Source organism: Annulohypoxylon maeteangense, assembly GCF_022496945.1.
Source record: "Annulohypoxylon maeteangense strain CBS 123835 unplaced genomic scaffold GGS22scaffold_13, whole genome shotgun sequence".
NCBI classification, from domain to species: domain Eukaryota; kingdom Fungi; phylum Ascomycota; class Sordariomycetes; order Xylariales; family Hypoxylaceae; genus Annulohypoxylon; species Annulohypoxylon maeteangense.
This window is the reverse complement of record NW_025953260.1, coordinates 438,713-458,142: the sequence shown is the minus strand read 5'-3', so window position 1 is coordinate 458,142 and position 19,430 is coordinate 438,713. Positions and strand designations below refer to the sequence as shown.

The 19,430-nt window shown below is 48.3% G+C and overlaps 5 protein-coding genes across 5 annotated transcripts; 2 read left to right on the top strand and 3 right to left on the bottom strand.

The window, feature by feature from the left end:
* Positions 1-1,338: 1,338 nt before the first annotated feature.
* On the bottom strand, positions 1,339-2,483 carry GGS22DRAFT_36737 (uncharacterized protein). The gene is made up of 2 exons (XM_047966916.1): positions 1,829-2,483; positions 1,339-1,772 (listed from the first exon to the last, which is right to left on the bottom strand). Exons 1-2 carry the CDS (start codon positions 2,080-2,082, stop codon positions 1,466-1,468), a joined length of 561 nt encoding a protein of 186 aa, XP_047816994.1. The 5' UTR covers positions 2,083-2,483; the 3' UTR covers positions 1,339-1,465.
* Positions 2,484-7,614: 5,131 nt separating this feature from the next.
* GGS22DRAFT_190470 (uncharacterized protein) lies at positions 7,615-8,258 on the top strand (the record flags this gene model as incomplete). The annotated part of the gene is made up of 3 exons (XM_047964981.1): positions 7,615-7,731; positions 7,814-7,883; positions 7,939-8,258. The coding sequence occupies 3 exons, from the start codon at positions 7,615-7,617 to the stop codon at positions 8,256-8,258; spliced, it is 507 nt and encodes a 168-aa protein (XP_047816993.1).
* Positions 8,259-11,194: 2,936 nt separating this feature from the next.
* Positions 11,195-13,817, bottom strand: GGS22DRAFT_168006 (TPR-like protein). The gene is made up of 3 exons (XM_047962071.1): positions 13,548-13,817; positions 12,793-13,486; positions 11,195-12,741 (listed from the first exon to the last, which is right to left on the bottom strand). Exons 1-3 carry the CDS (start codon positions 13,643-13,645, stop codon positions 11,536-11,538), a joined length of 1,998 nt encoding a protein of 665 aa, XP_047816992.1. The 5' UTR covers positions 13,646-13,817; the 3' UTR covers positions 11,195-11,535.
* Positions 13,818-14,135: 318 nt separating this feature from the next.
* On the top strand, positions 14,136-16,024 carry GGS22DRAFT_36669 (terpenoid synthase). Its single transcript, XM_047966915.1, has 2 exons — positions 14,136-14,601; positions 14,770-16,024. Exons 1-2 carry the CDS (start codon positions 14,482-14,484, stop codon positions 15,691-15,693), a joined length of 1,044 nt encoding a protein of 347 aa, XP_047816991.1. The 5' UTR covers positions 14,136-14,481; the 3' UTR covers positions 15,694-16,024.
* Positions 15,793-18,041, bottom strand: GGS22DRAFT_36644 (cytochrome P450). The gene is made up of 6 exons (XM_047966914.1): positions 17,739-18,041; positions 17,574-17,666; positions 17,446-17,515; positions 17,029-17,379; positions 16,471-16,968; positions 15,793-16,322 (listed from the first exon to the last, which is right to left on the bottom strand). The coding sequence occupies exons 1-6, from the start codon at positions 17,790-17,792 to the stop codon at positions 15,892-15,894; spliced, it is 1,497 nt and encodes a 498-aa protein (XP_047816990.1). The 5' UTR covers positions 17,793-18,041; the 3' UTR covers positions 15,793-15,891.
* Between the last annotated feature and the right edge of the window lie 1,389 nt (positions 18,042-19,430).

Genomic DNA, 19,430 nt, shown 5'->3' with positions numbered 1-19,430 from the left:
GAAATTCCGTTGGGACGAGACGGGGTACATAATCATTCTATCGCGCGCTGCAATGTAGGCGTGTTTCGAGGAAGCCTAGGCCGCGCCCCCATGTGCGCCGTGGCGCAGCGGCGAGGGAGTTTGCTGAGAAAGGTAGGTTGCAAAGTCGCACTTACATTGCGCTCCCTCGACGAGCCTTCTATTGCGAAACGGGCTCGAGTTGATTGGTTTGTTCCAGGCTTAGGTCACCTGCTGCATCTATCTATGCGGGTTGCGATTGGAGGTTGATTAAGGGGCTGGTAAAGGATCTAACGGCACGCTTGACATAGCGAGAGTAGACACCTACCTAGGTTCTAGGTACTGTAGCAGGAGTAAATATAGACTACGTTGGTGGTATATCGTGCCATCTGGATTTATTTAATTTCTCTCCCGTATAATATGTCCAAGCGACTATCCGAGGTAGATAGATATCTGGGAAAGGAAGCAATCAATTTCGTAGAACCAACTTTGTCAAACTTATTCGAAGCAGTCGTAATAATAGCCCTTTGACACTTTCCTTCCGTGAACTTCTTCCCCGGTAAATGTGGTTGGGGTGCATTCTGAAGCGAAGCCACGCAATCCTGCGGGGTCAACATTTCCATTTGTTTCCACTCGCGAGCGCTGAAGACCCTGATTTGTTAGCTTAGACTGTACCAGCCTCATCAATTAGCAGATGAGTTAGGGAGCGCAATGTCCTCGAGAATAAAAAAGGGGTCAGCACAAAGGACCCGGAACCCACTTAACAAGGCAGGTTTTCACATGATGAGAAATGCATCGCATATCAACTCAAGGAAAGGACAATAGGGCTTTGAGGGTACAATATCACGTGCATAACAAAATCCAGAAGTAAATTCATTGGTTCTTTTCCATTTATGTCAGTTAGCTCGCGGTGGGACAACCGGGGCTAATTGTCCCTTTAACGCATATCCAAGAAGCGCGGGATCCAAAAATATATACAAGAATAAGAGTTCAAAAGGTGTCTAAGCCAGCGAGCGTCGAGAAGGTTTCAAAAAAAGTTTTCTTTGTCCAAGAAGGGAATCTGGCCGGTGTGCCAAGAAATGTTTGCTCCGCTAGGGAATGAAGTTTTTGCCAGCACGAACCGTCGAGGTCGTGAATTGTTGCGCAAGCAGCTAGGCTCGCGGTAAATAGGCGGACGCTTCTTAGAGCACAATCCGGTTCCCACCTCTTGTCCATATGCCCCGTAAAGAATTGCTTCCAATGCCTCTGCCTTTGAGTTTGCTGCTTCGCCAAGCGCAACTCTATTCCGATTCTATGCCCCAACCAACCGCCAATACAAATGCAATGCCCAAGACGGCACGCCGGTGAGAGAAGTGAAGTAGAACGGGTATCTTGAAATCCATAACCGTAGCGCCTATCATATCATCGTGGTCGAGCGCCCAGCGCACTGCGCGTCAAAAAATAACATTGATCGACCAACAAGGCTCGTTTAAGAGAGCTTGCCGAGGACGTAGTGGCGGGGGACGAGAGTGCCAGGCTCGACGTCACGGGAGGCAACGTTGGCGTTGCCAAGGGTGACGATGAGATCCGTCTCCTTGGTGGTAACCGTCTGGATATCATCGGGCGCATAGTAAGCAGTAGCGCAAGGGAAGAGGAGACACCCAGACACCGAGGTCTTAGGGGTGTTCTTGCGTTGGCTAGCCGGGAAAATTTGCTTAACGCCAGACTTGTCGGAAGGGTTAACGATAGCCGAGACATCGAAGTATGTGATGTCATTCCAGCCTTGGAAGGTAAACCTTTAACATGTAAGTATGCGTACGTGAATCGGGGTAAACCTTCACGGAAAACTTACTCTGCAAGCATGCCAGGGACGTTGGGTTTACCTTCGCTGACGGCATAGGCGTTACCAATCCAAGCATTCGGGATGTTTACTTTAACTTGCTTGTTCCCAGCGACTGTAACGGTGTTGATAGTTGGGTTACCAGCACTTGGGGTAAAGTAGATGTGGCGAGTGGTGGCATCCTGGTTGATGAAAGTGACCGAGTTGGCGCTAACGAGGGTAGCCGCGGTGGCAGCAATGGCAGCGATCTGAGCGAAGAAGCGCATTTTGTTGATTGGTTTTTTTTCCTGTTATAGAAATACTGATCGATGTAAATATCTAATGTTCTGTTGCCAAGTTTGTTCTGCTACTGCAAAAGTCAAATTGCCGTGAAAGAAGGATCGGCTGTTAAGCTTCTACGTAGTTTTGAAGGATAGTCGTGTCTTCTAGACTCGATTCGAAGGATCGTATACTGTAGCTAGAGGTATAGCTTCGTGATAAAATGAGTGTATCACTGAAAAGCTCCAAAAAGGAAAGAATGATAGCTACAAAGAGCTCAAAAGAGAATGCTGAGAATCTGAAGATAGTTGGCGTAGGTAGGAAACTCCAGAATCGTAGGGCACAGCCAGGTCTTTTATAAATGGTAGAAACAAAGCCTGATAGTGGTCGGGGTAGTGGCTCTCCTATTGTTAACGCCAGCCAATGAGATACACAGGCGCAAAAGAAACGTCGAGTACGTTTAGAGCGAGGAGTAAGTACCTTGGTAGTGGAGTCCAGGGACCGATTCCTGGATCCATGATCCATCTTCCATCCAGGGGGCCGTGAGTGTATCAGAAAAAAAAGTAGTCATAGCCCCGGAAGGCGACTTAGTTGTGGATGGCTGATGACCTGTTCCTGAATCAAGGTCACACCTACATACGGTTGGCTTGGCGGTCTAAATGTAAAGCCTCATACCAACTATGATTCCTTCCCGCCGAAACAAACTGCCCAGACTGACAGGTGCTTAAGCCTAACGGTGCCGAGGACTACATGATCAAGCCATCATACAATGTCGACGACCCTTTATCCAGATTGTTATCCACCGAAATTCTAGATTGCTTTGATGGATAGCCGCACCCCATTAAAAAGCGCACCGTCGATAGTTGCGGTACTTGGCGGGACGGCAAGCTGGAATATCTTGGCGCTTCTATACCTTAGGGCTGATGGACAATGAGAAGGGTGTGGGCGCAGACCGCAAAGATTATCGATTTGCACAAGCAAAAGTTTGTGTCTCGAGCCAATCCGAGAGGAGCGGGTGGAGTGTCGGCCAGGGTGGGAAGAAAATGGCAAAAGAACGACAAGGGGGTGGCACAAAGAGAACAAGGAACAGAATTTTTTACCTGCATCAGCAGCTAGCTGACTGGGTGTATCTTGTAGAACCCGATTGGTCGGCTTTAAGATCTCGTTCCTGGTACCTGACATGAATCCATGTGGCATCTCTGATGTGGCACACGTTGAGAGGATATACTCGTAGCTTTGAAATATTGGGAAATTAGATTGAAAATGAGGCATATTATATCATCGCATCACCGCTTGTGTGACTAGGTAGCTAAATAGATGAGCGTAACTGTTGGGCTCTGTGTCCGGGAGATTTCCTTTACGCGGTGCCTCTCCCGAACAAGTCGATACGTGGAACCAGTTGCAACCCGTTTTTAAAGTGAGTTGTTCATGTTGCTGACAGACTGCTGACAACTCTACCTTGTAAGGTATCGCGAAGGAAGGCAGATGGGGAATAGTAAGTACATAGGAAATGGTACATTCCTTGGAAGCTGAACTCAATCGCAAGTGCGCGAACACAGCAGGATTGATGCGCCGATATTCGGGAACCGGGAATAGTATAGGTACACAATTTGTGACCGCAGGTGCGAGGATTTTCCCTTCTCTTGCTGCTCCGGAACAACCGCAGCCTACCTAGGTACAGATGCATTTGTGACAAGATTTCGAATTGGTGTACGCGTGATGCCAAGAACACCAGAGCATCGTGGTATCAACGGGTGTGGGGATTTCTAAACCACGAAATCTAGATGCGATCAGATTCCATGAGACGACAGGGTGTAATATTTAGTCGATGTCGGCTAGACATGGAAATAAAATCCGGGCAAATTTTCATACAATTCGAACTGGTTCGCTGGGTCTTGTATGTCTGCTCGGATGTGAGTGATGGAAGTACTTAGCCATTGAGCCGCCGACCTTAAGCTGATGATTAAGTGGATACTTGGACATAGAAAAAACGTGATCAATGGCGACCGAGACACTAATAGGACGCCCAAACGTTGAGCCGGAATCGACCGACGTCCAGCTAACATTTTAGCTAGCGAGCTAAGTCCCGCGAATCCGGTCCGATGGATGCTTAGGTCTATGCCCTCGCGGCATCAAGCCCGGGATAGCGAGGAGGCGTTCGAGAAAGGGGATTCTATCCTGATTTGTCTTTGCCACACATGCATCGTGATCCACAAAGACCTGTGAGAATTCGTCGAGCCGGATGAGATGGGATGTTTGTCTATAGCAACCATAGCTCGATAACCAACCAGAATGAAGCTAACCGGCGAGTATTCGGTCGTTCATATGGAGCCTTTAGCAGTAGGTGAAAATCTCTTCACAATTCCTATCGCTTGTTCATTAATAATCAATCGGCCGAGAATGCGGTCCCAGGCTACTGCGTAGCATCTCTGTTGTAAATTCCTGAGAAAGTTTAGTTAATGCATTGGCATGAAAATACATTAGTACACTAGATGCTTAATGGTGAAGGTTGAGATAGGCTGGCGTTGGCCAAGGCAACGAGCTTGTTAGTGGTCTAGAAACCTATAACCTGACGAAGATGGTACCTTGACTCGTAACGTGATAAGCCACCTAAAAGTATGGTAACCAGTTATAGCTAGAAATGAAAAAATGCTCTTATCTGCGAGAGAAATAATCATGAATCGCGATGTCCATGCGGTAGAGGATCGAGACTGGCCTCTTCCTGCGACCAAATCACATAATGATAGCCGACTTATTGAAGCGAGGCAAGCCTTAGACCACACCGATTGGGAATTTTGATATATAGCGATACTGAGCACTGCTAAACGTCCCTTGAAGAACCGGTAAGAAATGGTACCCAAGTAATATTGGTCAGCGGAAGCAGGATAGAACCAGCGACCTACCTACGACCTAGCAAGACGAGATCGGTAACTGGGTTTTCTCCGAAGTGCATTCGCTTGTGAGACGTCCAATTAACGTAGGCGGAAGAGCGCAAGGGAAAGCCGAACCCGTTACAAATTTTCCAAAGCCGCGATGTAACGGAAATAGCGGTTGCGATATGCTATTGGTGGTTGCAGGTACGTCATGATCCGGTCGGCGAAGAGGAGAAAACCTCTCGCCGTTGGTTTGACAGGTACGGTCTCCTCTCGTTACCCTTATTTCTGGTCGCTGCCCTATGATGCATGAGCGGAGGTCCGAGAACTCCATTGAGATAATCCGCTCTCCGAGTTTCGCAGAGGTGGCTTTTAGAGGGGCCGTGATTAGAGATTCAGTGGAGAGGCAACGGTCAGGTCCATCGAATCCATGTGTTGGCCGAGATCGCTCAAGATCTTTTCATCCATGTTTCTAAGATCTTCGAAGGACCCTGGAATAGAGCGAGGTATGAGGCTGAGAAAGGCGATGTAAATAATATCCAACAGACTTTTCTCGGAAAATTAGGCAGATTGAAGTAGCAGATGGCGCTTGTCGCTCGTCGCTCGTCGATCTTTGTCATACCAATACTTGCTTCCTTGCCATTAGGACAACCAATGCAGCAATCTAGGACTCGTGTATTTTTTCAATATTGTCCTTTGAATAGAGAGACACCTAAAATGTTGTCGTGTTCGAATGATCGCCTCATTCCACTGTGGGTGAGGTTTTCAGTTTTAAAAAGTTAATTTGGAGATTTTCAGAAACGAAATGTTTAATTGCTGTTAATTTTCCTTATCGCAATCATCATAATTATTTTCGGCTAACGTGTCAACCTTGGAAGTCAAGCATTCCTCCAGGGCTTCCTTTCCTAATGGAAATTTTACTTTGGTTGGAGTTCCCCGCCTATCATCCGAGTCGTCAATCTCTGAATGTTCGATCCTTCCTTCTATGGTCCATGGTCTATGGTCTTATCATTCCTTCTCCAACTTTATCTTTATCTCTATCCCAAATGTCCGCTGTATCCAAACTTACTATTTACATGTATCAATTCTCGATTGGGTAACGATCCAACGAAGATCAACCCATGTGAGAATCTTAGATTGGCCAGATTGAGTTGATCGGAAGCCAAGTTCGAGGCGCACATCAAAATCGGGACATGAAACTACATCCGTACCATCCATACTTGGGTCTAAGATCGTCCGTTCTATCACAGGGAAACACGATTCTTACAGTCGATGCGATCCAAACCTCGAGACTCCAAAGACTGACTCGACCAGTCATCGGGATGGGAAATGTAAGAAGTCGAAAAAAGCGAAGAAAAAGAGGTTGATATCTTGGAGGCTTGGCATTCAGCTAAGCTGATGACTGGTTAGTTGCTACTACAGCAACACGAGGTTTTCCTCGGGCCTTTCGGTAGCATCGTTACATTTCTGGACCGCAAATGGTATAGCCACCACACCGCCAACTGTCTCTGCACCAGTGATCCCAGCCCACTTACCAAAAACTGAAAGTCGATAAATATGACGTATCCAATCAGCTCCGGCCTGGTCAGCCTCTGTTGATCGATCAGAAAGGCAGGGGAAGCTCTTAAACGCCTATCATATCTTCAGCTCTACATCACCGACCCCGCCTGATTATCTCGTTACCTTATCTATCGCACGATGCGAAAGGAATCCGAAGAGTTATTTGTTGAAAGCGATATGCTGACATTCTCATATCTCTCCGCCGAGCGTGTAACCTCCGCTGGCTCCCGTAAGCTCCAGTTGGCTAACGTTGGCTAACGTTAGCTAACATTGTTACCTCGTATCACCTCAGAAATAGCAGCCATTGGAAGTCACTTGTGACTACAACATAGTAGAGCTCCCCCCATTCACACTGACTCGCTGGATGGGACCTAGATTGGATGCAACGTATTGTACCTTACCGCCGTTCCTTTACTGGTTAGGCTGGATAAGTAGCCTATCTAGGTAGACTTTCTGGACTCGGGGCCGGCTATCACCAGCTACGATCCATCCGGCCTAGCGGGTTAAGGAATTCTTTCCTTCTCTTTCCAAAGAGGTTTATTACGAGTTGGAAAAGACAAATTTAGGAATGGCTGTGACCGAAAATAGCAATACGTGCTCACTCCGTAGAGTCAGAGCTATCACCTGCCCGACCACACGATAGCTACAAGCGTAGATGGGTACGAGTCGTATGGTTGGCTGCCTTTGTGGCTTGTCGACACTAGACAGGCCTTCGTTGATATGGGCAACTGCCCGCAATTGATGTGCATGGCATCATCCAACGAACTCCAGCCTTCCAGATTGTAAGCCTGCATGGGCGGACTGGGCCGGCTGGATCGGGCTGCTGCTCGTCATTACCCACCATCAGGTTGCCATGCTCCTCGACCTCTTCACTATCGAATTGATAAATAAATAGGTGGCTGTCCTGCATGTACTCCCACCAGATCCGTCTCTTCACCATCATATATCACTCAGGACCTCTCAATCGCTACCCGCACGGTATAATCCTGTCGAGTCTTAACGACAACACAATCGTTTGGCAACCTTCGATCGCTTGGTGATTTATTCCATCGAAAACTAATACACAATCCTCTCGCTATTATCATCGTGGTAAAGTTACCGGTCAAAATGAGAGTAACTCAGATCTTGGCTCCCGTTGTTGGGTTGTTTGCTGTCGCAAACGCTTGGGGTGAGACCGCAGTTTGGACGACTGTCGTGGAAACTGACTACACCACCTACTGCCCCGTACGTATATTCACTTGGTATTCTCATGGCATACATGTAGTTGTCGTGCCTTGATCGTCTACGTTACTAACTCTATTGCCAGGCCGCTACTACCTTCGCATGGCACAATGTGACTTACACTGCTACAACGGCGACCACCCTAACCATCACCAGTATGTCTACCTTGGTTCACTCTACCAAAACATCGACGTAACTAACTATGATTAGACTGCCCTTGCACCATCACCTACTCTACACCTCCCCCTACCACTATCACCTCTTATCCCACATCAATTCCCCTCTCCACTGGATCGGTTGGCACAACCTCATACACCTACTCTAATGGAAGCTCGACGGTTATCACTTACACCCCTTCGGTGTCAACTTACATCTCTGGAACTGTACCTGTCACCACTCCGGTAGTCCCGACTAACACACCCGTTGGCCCCACAAGCACCGGTCCCGTAGTGATCCCCACTGCCGCCGCCGACAAGATCGGACCCGTCGGTGCTCTGATCGCTGCTGGTATCGCCGCTCTTGCTCTGTAAACCGAGTAATACAGGATTCCTAGTACTATTCCGTTCTACAGATACCCCTCTCCCGTTTCTCTAATACTCGGGCGACTAATAATCCCCTAATTTTTGGAAGGTGCCGTTTTTGGGATGGCAGGCATTTTTGGAGGGTGGAAGGTTTTGCATACCCGTTCTATACCCTCATTGAACCAAGCCTGATTTAGAAGCTTGGATATGTTGTTACGATGGATGCTTTTGACGAGAATAATGTGGGCTGCATAGGATAACGCGGAGTTTATATGCGGAGGCTCACGTTGGGAGGATTAGGAGGAATTGCATCTACTATATTAATTCTGCGTGTATGTACGCATCAATATTGTCTAATTTGATGCCGGCACGCTCGGAACCACACTCCCTCAAAAAAATGAGATCCCGGTATCTGGGCGTCTGAAGTCTGAAGATAGGAACGTATATAGACCGAAGGACAGTAATGGATATTGAAGTCAAAACTAGCAATTATTTTCACTATCGTGATGATCGAAGGAATACGTAACACGGCCTTAGCTGGACGCCATAGCCGTCGTTTGCAGCACTAGGTACGGTATTCCTCTGTATTGTACACCACCTATCGTAGCCCTACGTTCAGAAAACCTAACCCTCCCCTCACATTCGGACGGATGGCCCCCTCGAGCTAGAGCAGGTCCCTCTGCACTCTTCTCTCATCTCTTACGTCCTTGCCACTCTCGTCATGCACGAAGATAACACAAGCTTACGGACCCGACCAACGGAGCAAACTGCCTAGAGGACCTAACGCATGCCAGAACCGCATATGCAACGTACGATGGCGAATAAGCTGCTCTCTGCTTACTGCTTAGAGCTCAAATTTTCCACTTTCTGTTGGCCTGCTGCAGAGAGCTACGTTAGGGTGTGCCGGATATGGAATGAACAGTTTCTCAGAGTCCCTTTGCCACTTATTCCTGTGAATATACATCATAGGCGCTCTATTAGAGCAGTAAAAACGCCTATAAAAGTGATATAGTAGTGACACAGCATTTGAACTCCAATCCCCCTGCACCGCGGATCGGTGCTTACAGCATACCTAAATCGTACGTACAGGGCTCACTACAGGGCTTCGAGCACAAAAGAAGAAAGATAAAGAACCCTAGAACTCCGCTAACGACATTCACTCACATAAGCACTTAGCGATTGCGTCTTTTCCATCTGACTCTTCTAGACAATTCGAATTCTCTCATCCCATATCCATCTCACCAACAACTAGAAGCAGCCTAGCGGTTACTTAACGCACCCGAATTAGGAAACCCTCCAAGCCGTCGAAGAAAAAAAAGGCCAATGCAACGGTATGCGTGTGATTGAAAGCTCTCAACCTTAGAAGTAACCCGCGCAACCCACCAGCACATAAAAGCCCGCGCCGCCAAGCTCGTATTCCTTCGCCGCCTGCCTTGCAGCTACTTACTAGGGAGCTCCCTGGCTGCTGTAGCTACCTTAACCTGGGTACAGCGTTGCCCTATGAGATCCCTTGTAGCTAGGCGAGCTGGCGCGGGGCATTCACTCCGCCCTTGCGAACGGATTCGAAGTTTCTCGTGCGATATAACTGACGACTAGAGTCGAATATCGAATGGAAACGAAAAAGAAAGGATTGAAGGAATCAACTTAACCCAGGGACGGGAATAAGGGTTAGCAGGTAGGTGATGAGAACCTGCAATTGGGTTCACAGGAGAGACAATGTCTTCGCTGTAGGCTCCTCGACAATCTGCCTCGTTTACTATCGCCCTTGGTTGGTGGTACAGAAGGAAGCCCGCCCGACTTGCATATGTGCTTCTCGCTTCTAGTAGACTAACCTACACCCCATATCTTCAACTGGCGCGCATACATAGAAGCCCTTTACGATAGAGTAGATACCTACCCGTGGACCTACCAATATGTCCTATCTTAAGATAAGCCCCGAATAAGAAAACGCCGAGCGAGAAATAATCCTCGTAACGAAGCCGTCACGCTACCCGACACCTCGTTACCAGCGTTAGATCCCACCAAACCCTACCTGGTCTTCGAGCCAGGTATCAGCGATTAGCGAATCTAGCCTCAACCCCCAGTCAATTGCCCTCGGTAGTCCCCCAACGCTATTGATATCGCGTTACATAGCATCATAGTAGCATCCCGATCTACGTAACTAGTAAGTTATACCATCCCAGCCCAGGTAATCCAGCTCCCACGTGAAAGCCGGGAAAGCCGATGTCCAAGCTAGGTATCTACCGAAAGTTACATAATACTACTAGTTACGTATCTTTTTATAGCTGATCCATCCTCGGGATATACCTAAAAAAGTGGGAGCGAAGAAAAAGAAAAAAATTTCAAGGCTAGGTCCTTATACCCCAAGCTCGGTGTCTACTATTTGGGACCGACGGGCTTGGAGCTAGCCCCGAAATCGAGGCGCATCAGATAGGGCATCCGAAGCGAGGCGTCCATGTATGCCGGCATATAGCAAACTCCGAACCCCTACCTACACAGATCTCTAGTGACATACTACCCAGTGACATACGAAGTTACGAGCCGCGCACAAAACATACGAAATAATTAGCAAGTAGCGAAAACAGGCAGGCCAGTACATGTATGTATGTACATCTGCGCGCAGTCAAATGTCTCATGTGTTGGCATATCGTGATTAGTCACAAACAAATATCTAGATCCTCCCTACTCTGCACAATACCGTAAGCCAAGGCCAACCGAGAGATCTCGCTGGATGCAAGGCCCCGTAGGTATGTTCGCAAGATCCAGCACTTGGACTTAGGGTGACGGTTCGTCGGTAACGAATTTTACAAACGGGGGAGGTGACTGTGTTGGTGAGTTCGGCCGAGGGTTGTTAGGATTGTTCACATGGTGTTTTGGAGGATGCTTCTATAAATCGAATACGAGACCTTCGAATCGCTGACTGCCATTTATGGGCGCTGGAAAATGTTTGTCTCAGCGCCGCTTAGGTCATGGTGGTATATGTTACGTTGCCGCCGGCGGGCTATAGTAAAGGTAATATGAAGTGGCTACTTGTCGTGTGAGGATGTAATTGATTCCCTTCCAAAATGCACTACCATCTAGGATTTCCCTAAAAAGTTGTTGGTTCACGAAGCCTTCATTTCTCGTAAAACAAAGCAAGGACTATAATCTCCCGTGATGACCCCATGTTCCCCCAATGCTTTTCCATCTATTCGTTAATAAATCGTAACCCATAAGTCAAAACTAAGAATCCTCGGTTTGGTCGGCGCCACTCGGAATATTATAGCTCAGGAGAGTCTGGCGGATTCTATCCGATAGACGGCCCGCTCATTCCATTAGCCTCCATCCTGGATCTGACCTCTCGTATGAGGGCTTTCGCCTCTTCGACCTCGACGCCATCCTGACAGAGTTCGGTCGCTAGGCGATTTGCCGTGGGGTAATCCTCCGTCCTCATAGCGTGGCGCGCAAGCCACATTCGAGCTTTACTAGTGGCCGCTGTGACTCCCGTGCCACCTTCTCCTCGTCCCGCATTGTCGCCGTCATCGTCGGATCCCTCACCCGGCGAATCGTTATGGATCGTGATACTTTCACCTAGGTTATCGCCCGTTCCGCCGTCTTCTTGTGCCACACACATTTCCATGTACGCTTTAGCGTCCTCTTCTTCACCTATACTGTCGTACATGCCGGCGATTTGTAATAGGATCTCGGGATCCATATGCGCGCCTCTCATACTACCTGCGCTGCCAAAACTGCTTCCCGTCTCATAGTAGCTTTCGGCACGTAGTGCACGTTGGAGGGCCTTGATTCCATCTTGATTTCGGTTCATGCGCTGTAGGCACGAACCCACTGCCATCCACATCTTACCGTCCCATGGCCGGAGTCCGGCTGCCTTTTTGTAATACCATAGGGCATACGCATGCATCTCTAGGACTTCATATGTTTGGCCTAATCCGTACCAAGCGCGATAGTCTCTCCGATTGACATCTACAGCTCGACGGTATGATTCGATGGCGGCATGCGTATTCTTGAGTTCGACATATTCATGCCCCATCAGTGTCCAGGCAGACAAACATGAACGATCCAACATTAATGCTCGTCGGAAGTATTGCACAGCTTTCTCGTGAAGAGACAACAGTGAGTAGTAATTACCGATAACGACACAAGATTCAGGCCGAAATTTATCCACGCCGCTGCATAGGTGAGCTAGAAAAGCCAACTTCGGACGTGAGTTCATAACATAGAGGATATTCGAGTAGTGATCGAGAGAGTCAAGCCTATGCGGATGTAGCGAGAGGATGCGGCTGAAGTTCTGCTCCGCAGCTACGAGGTCCTTTGCATGATATGAAAGCAACGCATCACACGTGAGCAGAAACGATGACGTCGGGAATATGTTGAGTAGTTGGTCTAATGAATTAGCAAGGTTTGGGTCGTGTTGGTATAACTCGAGAGATGTGTGGATATGGAACATGAAGGAGACGATATTCTGTGGCAACCGAGGCATTATCCGGTTTAACTGTGACAAATTAGTGACGATCGCTTTAGATGGCTCTTCGCTGCAACGTACATCTTCCACTCGTGATATCAACCCCGTCATCTCTAGCCAGCAACCCCAATTCATAGGAAACAAGTGAACGCTGCGAATTAGCCACATCAGGGCCAGTTCTTCGTTCTTCTCTTTCGCAAGAACCATCCCGTAGAGATACTCGAGCCACCCTTGACTACCTTCAACACCATCACCCTCCTGGTTTTGATGCTGACTAAACCACGCTTCCAAAACACGACTAATGGTTAATAATTGCTTGTTGGAACATGTACCAATATCTTGCGGCCCCATTACCATCTCGGCATCTTCGTCTTTGCGCTTCTCGCCCGAGAGAAACTTAGCATATAAAGCGAGAAACAAGCTTCTCTGGCTTAATTGCGGTAGATATTCGCTATTGCTCGACTTGGTGGTAGGGGTTGTAGCCTTGCCCTTGCCCTTGCCTTTTGGGGTCGCATTGTTCGGCTCTTTTGAAGAGATTATGCCAGTAAGTGTAGAGTCGGGGAGAAAGACTGCGGCACAACGATCGTATTCTCGGCAATCGAAGAGGGATTTTGCTAGGAGATATTTGTTTATCTCCTTAGATTCAAGCGCTGCCTCATTCGGGTCAATATTCGGAGCTATTATGGTGGAGGCGTATCCAGTAGAGGCGTCTGAAAGCTGTGAATCATCGAGCGACGGTTCTGTCTCGGGGATCGCATTGAGAAGTTCGGCTGCCCTGGGAGTGAATGTTAGATCGACACTCGATATGTACTGTGGTAAGAGTGGAGGAGTCATACCATTTAGATGATTGGTAGAGGCATCTTTCGGAACATTTTATAATTGCATCTTGTAAAGCGCTTCGAAGCTGAGACTTCTCTCTATCATTGAGAGACATGGTGGAGTGTTATATAAACATGAGTGTGGCTTAGTGGAACGTGTAAGATGGAAGATGTTTTGTATTGGAGTCTACTGAGCCCAGTTGGTCCTTCTTCATGTCGTTCGTGGAACAGACAATTATGATGTTAGTGGTGTCAGGAATCGAATCGCGTCTCAATATCCAATAAGATCAGCGTTGCCCCTCGAAAATCAACATTGAGCTGCCCTTGCCTTGGGATTCCTCTACGATAAAGATAGGCGATAACGATAAGCGATAACGATAAGAACTTGGACTATGGATCCACAGACCCGTTCCACGTGGAACCCCCTAGATCCATGTCTTCAATACTTCACCGCCTGAGTGGTACCTATAAAATCCTTAGCGCCATTTTTATCATGCGTATCAGCTTCACAGCTAAGATGAATTGTTGAAAACTTTAAAGTTGTATTAAAGCAAACAAAGTTTTCCTATATTCTCTACCTTTATGAGCTGTTAATTATAAAGGGGTGCATAAGGATAGACCAGGCAAGTAGCAATCGGCACCAAATGAATTGTGAGATTATGTATAAACATATTAAAGAATTATAATTCTCTAGTAAGCCCTCATTGGCATGTCACTGCCCCTCAATATATGGCCCACAAATATTATTTAGTGGGGTTAATTCCACTTGTACAACCTTCGACGCCGAGTAAATACATATATCAACACTACGAAGCTCCTTCATCAACATAATCTACATACTCTCACTTCAGTTTTCCTGGTGTTCTAGATCACTAGCTGCGAGGTCCATTATTAGACTCTTTAGCTTCATAATATCTAATTCGATAACCTAAACCCGTAAATATCTTTCAAGATGGCAAAGAAAACTACTCTGAAGGAGTTTGAGTCTGTCTTCCCGAAGCTCGAGGAAGACCTCCTGTCTTGGGCAAAGCAGTACAATCTGCCTCAGCAGCAGCAGGAATGGTACAGAAAGGTTAGAACATCCCTTCTACCTTAACTTCATACCCTGCTAGAACCGTATCCGCACAATCGCTTTTCATAGCCACATTAGCTTTATCACTCTGTTACTCCTTAGATTCACCTACGATCCTCATGTCGGGTAAATTTCAAATCGTTTTGCATCATGCTGACTCTGATATAGATGCTTCAAATCAACGCTGTTGGTGGAAAATGTAATCGTGGAATGTCGGTTCCCGATTCCGTATCTATTCTTCTTGACAGGGAACTGTCCGAGCAAGAATATTTCCAATCTGCTACCCTGGGATGGATGATTGAACTCCTCCAAGCTTTCTTCTTAGTGTCCGACGACATCATGGACGGTAGCATCACACGACGAGGGAAGCCTTGCTGGTATCTCCATGAGGGCGTTGGCAACATCGCCATCAATGATGCATTCATGCTTGAGGCCGCAATCTACACCCTGCTCAAGAAGCACTTCAAGACTCACCCTGCTTATGTCGACATGATTGAGTTGTTCCATGAGACTTCTCTTCAAACGGAATTGGGTCAGCTCTGTGATCTTCTAACAGCCCCAGAGGACGTGGTGAACCTGGACAACTTTAGCTTAGAGAAGTACACGTTTATCGTCATCTTCAAGACTGCCTACTACAGTTTCTACCTCCCTGTAGCTCTAGCATTACACCAGCTCAACATTGCGACCCCTAAGAACTTGAAGCAAGCACACGACATCCTTATTCCCATGGGCGAGTACTTCCAGGTCCAGGATGATTACTTAGACAACTTCGGCCTTCCAGAGCACATTGGCAAGATTGGTACCGATATCCAGGACAACAAGTGCTCGTGGCTAGTCAACCAAGCATTAAAGATCGCTACCCCTGAACAGCGCAAAGTGCTCGAGGACCACTACGGCAAGAAGGACAAGACCCACGAAGCTGAGGTCAAGAAGCTCTACAACGAGTTGAAGCTCGAGCAAATCTACCAGGAGTACGAGGAGAAGAGCGTCGGTGAGATCCGAAAACTTATCGATCAGATAGACGAGAGTGAAGGCTTGAAGAAGGGCATCTTCGAGGCGTTCCTGCAGAAGATCTACAAGCGAAGCAAATAAGGGACGGGCATGAACAGGGTTTTTAACACGTGTCAATGTGCGAAAAGGGTATAGAATAGTTGGCGATGTTCATTCGATGTGAGTTCAGATGTTGGCTAAGCAAAGACGCAATAATACCCTTTATAGTCTTCGTCCAAATTTTGTTTTTGGGAATCCCCTTCAATATCCTGTGACATGTTTTCAACACCGACCCTTGCACTACTGCTTTTTGACATAATCTAGACCGTCCCGGTTCCGAGGCCGGAAATCCACCATAAGAGGCGCCTTTTTCCACATCATATTCATCTGCGCATCTCCAATCCAATCGCCAGGGTCTCGGGCGGCCTTTATATCGAAAGTATGGACCAGCTTCGCCAGCGTAATTCGCATTTCCAAATTAGCTTGCGCCATACCTATACAACTCCTCGGCCCGGTACTAAACGGGAAAGTTACTTGGTCGGGATTGCTTTTCTCGCCTCTCAGCCATCGTTCGGGCCTGAACTCATTTGGATTATCCCAAACCTGGGGGTTGTGGTTAAGAACCCAGTGGGGTGCCGAAAGCCTGGCCCCCTTCGGCACGAAGTACCCGTCTACAAACTCTCCGGGCGAGACGCGCGGGAGACCGAATGCGAGTGGTGGGAAGCATCGCACTATATTACCCCAGGTCAGCAAAATTGATTTTTCATACCAATGAAAAGTCGCATTCGTGCTTTACGGCATATGCACGGTTCCTGGTGGGTAGTAGCAGAAAGGTAGGTGGCGGCGGGAATAAGTGATAGAAAGCTCTGGAATACTCACTCGCTTCCTCAATCACAGCGTCCAAATACCTCATCTGCGTCACCTCAACCCCGGTAAGCTGATCATAATCCAGTGCCCGGACCTCCCTCTCCAACTTCTCCAAGCACCCCGGCGTCGCGCATAAAAAGTACAGCGCGGTCGTCATAGCCGTTGTCACCGTATCTGCGCCTGCGATAATCATTGCCTGCGCAAGCGACACCAGCTGCCTTTCAGTAATCCCGCCCTCTTGCTCAAGCACCGGCGTAAAGATATCACGCTCAGCCGTGTCAGACCGCGCTATTCGCCGTCGTACGGTCTCGAGGGTATAAGAATAATGTTTCTTTAGATTGCGCAGCGCGGTGAGCGAGAGCATGAAAGGGATCATGAGAATTAGGCTGGGCGCACGTCGGATGAAGGACGGCAGGATGGCGGCGTGCGCGCTGTCGGATAGGATGGAGATCCAAAAGTGCGTCTGCCCCGATGCGACGGCATTGAAGGATTCGCCGAATGTCAGCTCGCCTGTTTGCATAACATGTTAGAGAACTGCTAGTTCAGCTTGCGATGGGTAGATGGGCTCACCCATAACGTCAAACGCCAACCACGGCACCGCTTCTACAACGTCGACACCGGCACCTCGTCTCATGGAGCATATCTCCCCGACTTTGTGTACGAACATGTCAACGTATTGGTGGATGATGTGCTCATGGGTCTTCATAGCTACGCCGGTGAAGCCCGGGGCTAGCGTCTTCCGCATGCGCGCGTGCTCGGCCGGGTCTAGCTCGTAGAAGATATTGGATTCATCGCCATTGTTGTAGAAGATGCCGCATTTTGGGAACGGCTTTTTCGTCTTAGAGGGAGTGGAGTAGATGTCCCGGTGCGCTTGGATTGTGCCGAAGGAGAGCTCGTTCGGAGATATGCGGACGACGTCTCCTGTGGGTCCCACAGTTAGATCGGAATCTAAGTTGATCTTGGTAAGGGAGTCGGGTCTGGACTTACCATATTTCCTATGAGCAGCGTCTAAAATGTGTGGATATCTCCCGGTAGTCCAGGCCCATACAAACCATATCTATGGAAAATCTCTCAGTATTGTGTATCGTCCGGATACATATAAATAACGATCTTACATCAGATACGGCAGCGGCTCTTGGTCCGGGATACTTGGATAATGGGTGAAACCATATGCAGTATATGCACCAGCCAAGCCAGTAGGTGATTCCCTAGTCGAGATGATGGTGTCAGTATTCTCACTCTGCGATTTTGGAGAAATATACCTAGGTAAGGGAGCTTACCATTACCACCACAGCTAGGCCCGCAGCCGTAGGACTTAGTGCTACGCTCAACATGATTACACAAAACCCCGCGGATGATATTGCTAGGATTCAAAGCTGAATTCAGGTATAAGTTGTCTGTGGGGGGGACGAACACCGAGAGGCTCGTTTGTGTTCAGGAGCGTAGCATCTTATATACATTACTACCTAGGTACCTAGACTTTCAACACAGCCGCATAATATATGAGAGGGCTCTTACTCAAGTCAGATACAACAGCAACAAATAAAGTATCTCCCAACTCCGGCATAATACCCAATCATCCAGTCACCCATCAACCCATCCCACCACCGGGTCCGGCCGCACGTTTCCGCCTCACCCCCTCTGTCAGACGTAATCAGCGAACCGGACGTCCTCGATGGCTCGCTTGGTTACAATCGTCCAACCGACGCAAATAAACCCGTCATACAAGCCGGTCCAATTACCTGAACCGGCCATCCGCGAGCGAATATAGGGGAACGGCGGAACCAAACCCAAGCCGTCAGGCATCGCACAGACATCCACGCCGCATTCAAATGTCGAGGCTTGCAGTCTTACCCACTCTCACCCGCGATTTCCGTGTCCCGGCATGTCACCGCGCGTTCTTCCTACAGGTCCCTCCATCTTCCCCAGAGCTTGGTGATATGTACCCCGTATGTAACCCCCTTTTTATTGCGCGATGTCGTATAATCCAGTTAGGAGGCTTGTGTTACCTAGCAGAGGGTGTGCGACTTCGCGCATGTGACACCGACTCAACTTATCTCATACATCGCGGCAAACATGTCCGGATAACATACCCACGTGAAGGATGCAAAGTCTAGAAAGGCGGACGATGTCTACTTAGTGATAGCACATGATAAGAATTCCTTCGCGCGGGCGGGCGGTGAACACTCATTCCATTCTTCTCAGCTAGGTGTCTAACATCTATTTACATACATATGTGTGCGATGTTGACGGCTCGGCCAATCGGGACGGGGGATGGGAGGATGGGGACTGAGCCGCATCCATGCAGATCTGTGCAGCGCCGTGACCCCTGCCGCGGATCAGGTTCGTGGGAGAGGGATCGTGACGTGTGATGGCTTGACGCCATTGGTCGGGCTGTGTGATGCAGCTTGTGTCGATTCCTCGTCGTCGATGTGATAACTCCTTTCAGCTGGTGCTGGTGCTGGTTCTGCGGAGGTGCTTTAACTCCTGCGCCATCCGTCACAGCTATCTACAGGTTTTTTTTTTCTCGGTTGGCGTCTGGGCTGGGACCAACGTTGATAGTGTTCAGGGGTGGGGGATTGGGAATGCGGGTGATTGATTCGTTGGGCTGGGCGTCATGTGGATGAAATGGCCCGAGTATTTGATATCGTAGGGCTGAGTCGCACGTGGTTAATAGATCTGTGTGAGGATGGGTTGCAATATGGGATTCGATTGAGGTGCTCGGGTGGGACCACATATCACTCAGGGTGATCCTTCTTCGATTACCGCTACTCGTGTCTCACCGGCAGTTCGTCCTGATCTGACTGAGATCGATATAGGACTTTCTTGGACCCGGCGGTACTATCTCGGGTCAGGCTTACGGAGCTCGAATGATGTCACTTAGTAGGTGCTGGGAAGTGGATTATTCCAAAAAAAAAGAAGAAATTCCAACAAATAGGGAAAGGGGGTATCGTGGCGCAATGCTTTCTTAC

What these genes read in the sequence shown, in the direction of transcription:
- GGS22DRAFT_168006 (XM_047962071.1), bottom strand. Translation starts at nt 13,645, where the DNA reads ATGTCTCTCAATGATAGAGAGAAGTCTCAGCTTCGAAGCGCTTTACAA. An exon ending in CTCTACCAATCATCTAAATG is followed by an intron (nt 13,487 to 13,547) that starts GTATGACTCCTC and finishes ATTCACTCCCAG; the next exon opens with GGCAGCCGAACTTCTCAATG. An exon ending in TGATATCACGAGTGGAAGAT is followed by an intron (nt 12,742 to 12,792) that starts GTACGTTGCAGC and finishes AATTTGTCACAG; the next exon opens with TTAAACCGGATAATGCCTCG.
- GGS22DRAFT_36669 (XM_047966915.1), top strand. Translation starts at nt 14,482, where the DNA reads ATGGCAAAGAAAACTACTCTGAAGGAGTTTGAGTCTGTCTTCCCGAAG. An exon ending in AGCAGGAATGGTACAGAAAG is followed by an intron (nt 14,602 to 14,769) that starts GTTAGAACATCC and finishes ACTCTGATATAG; the next exon opens with ATGCTTCAAATCAACGCTGT.
- GGS22DRAFT_36644 (XM_047966914.1), bottom strand. Translation starts at nt 17,792, where the DNA reads ATGTTGAGCGTAGCACTAAGTCCTACGGCTGCGGGCCTAGCTGTGGTG. An exon ending in GAGCCGCTGCCGTATCTGAT is followed by an intron (nt 17,516 to 17,573) that starts GTAAGATCGTTA and finishes GATTTTCCATAG; the next exon opens with ATATGGTTTGTATGGGCCTG. An exon ending in GTTGGCGTTTGACGTTATGG is followed by an intron (nt 16,969 to 17,028) that starts GTGAGCCCATCT and finishes TTATGCAAACAG; the next exon opens with GCGAGCTGACATTCGGCGAA.
- GGS22DRAFT_36737 (XM_047966916.1), bottom strand. Translation starts at nt 2,082, where the DNA reads ATGCGCTTCTTCGCTCAGATCGCTGCCATTGCTGCCACCGCGGCTACC. An exon ending in GTCCCTGGCATGCTTGCAGA is followed by an intron (nt 1,773 to 1,828) that starts GTAAGTTTTCCG and finishes TACATGTTAAAG; the next exon opens with GTTTACCTTCCAAGGCTGGA.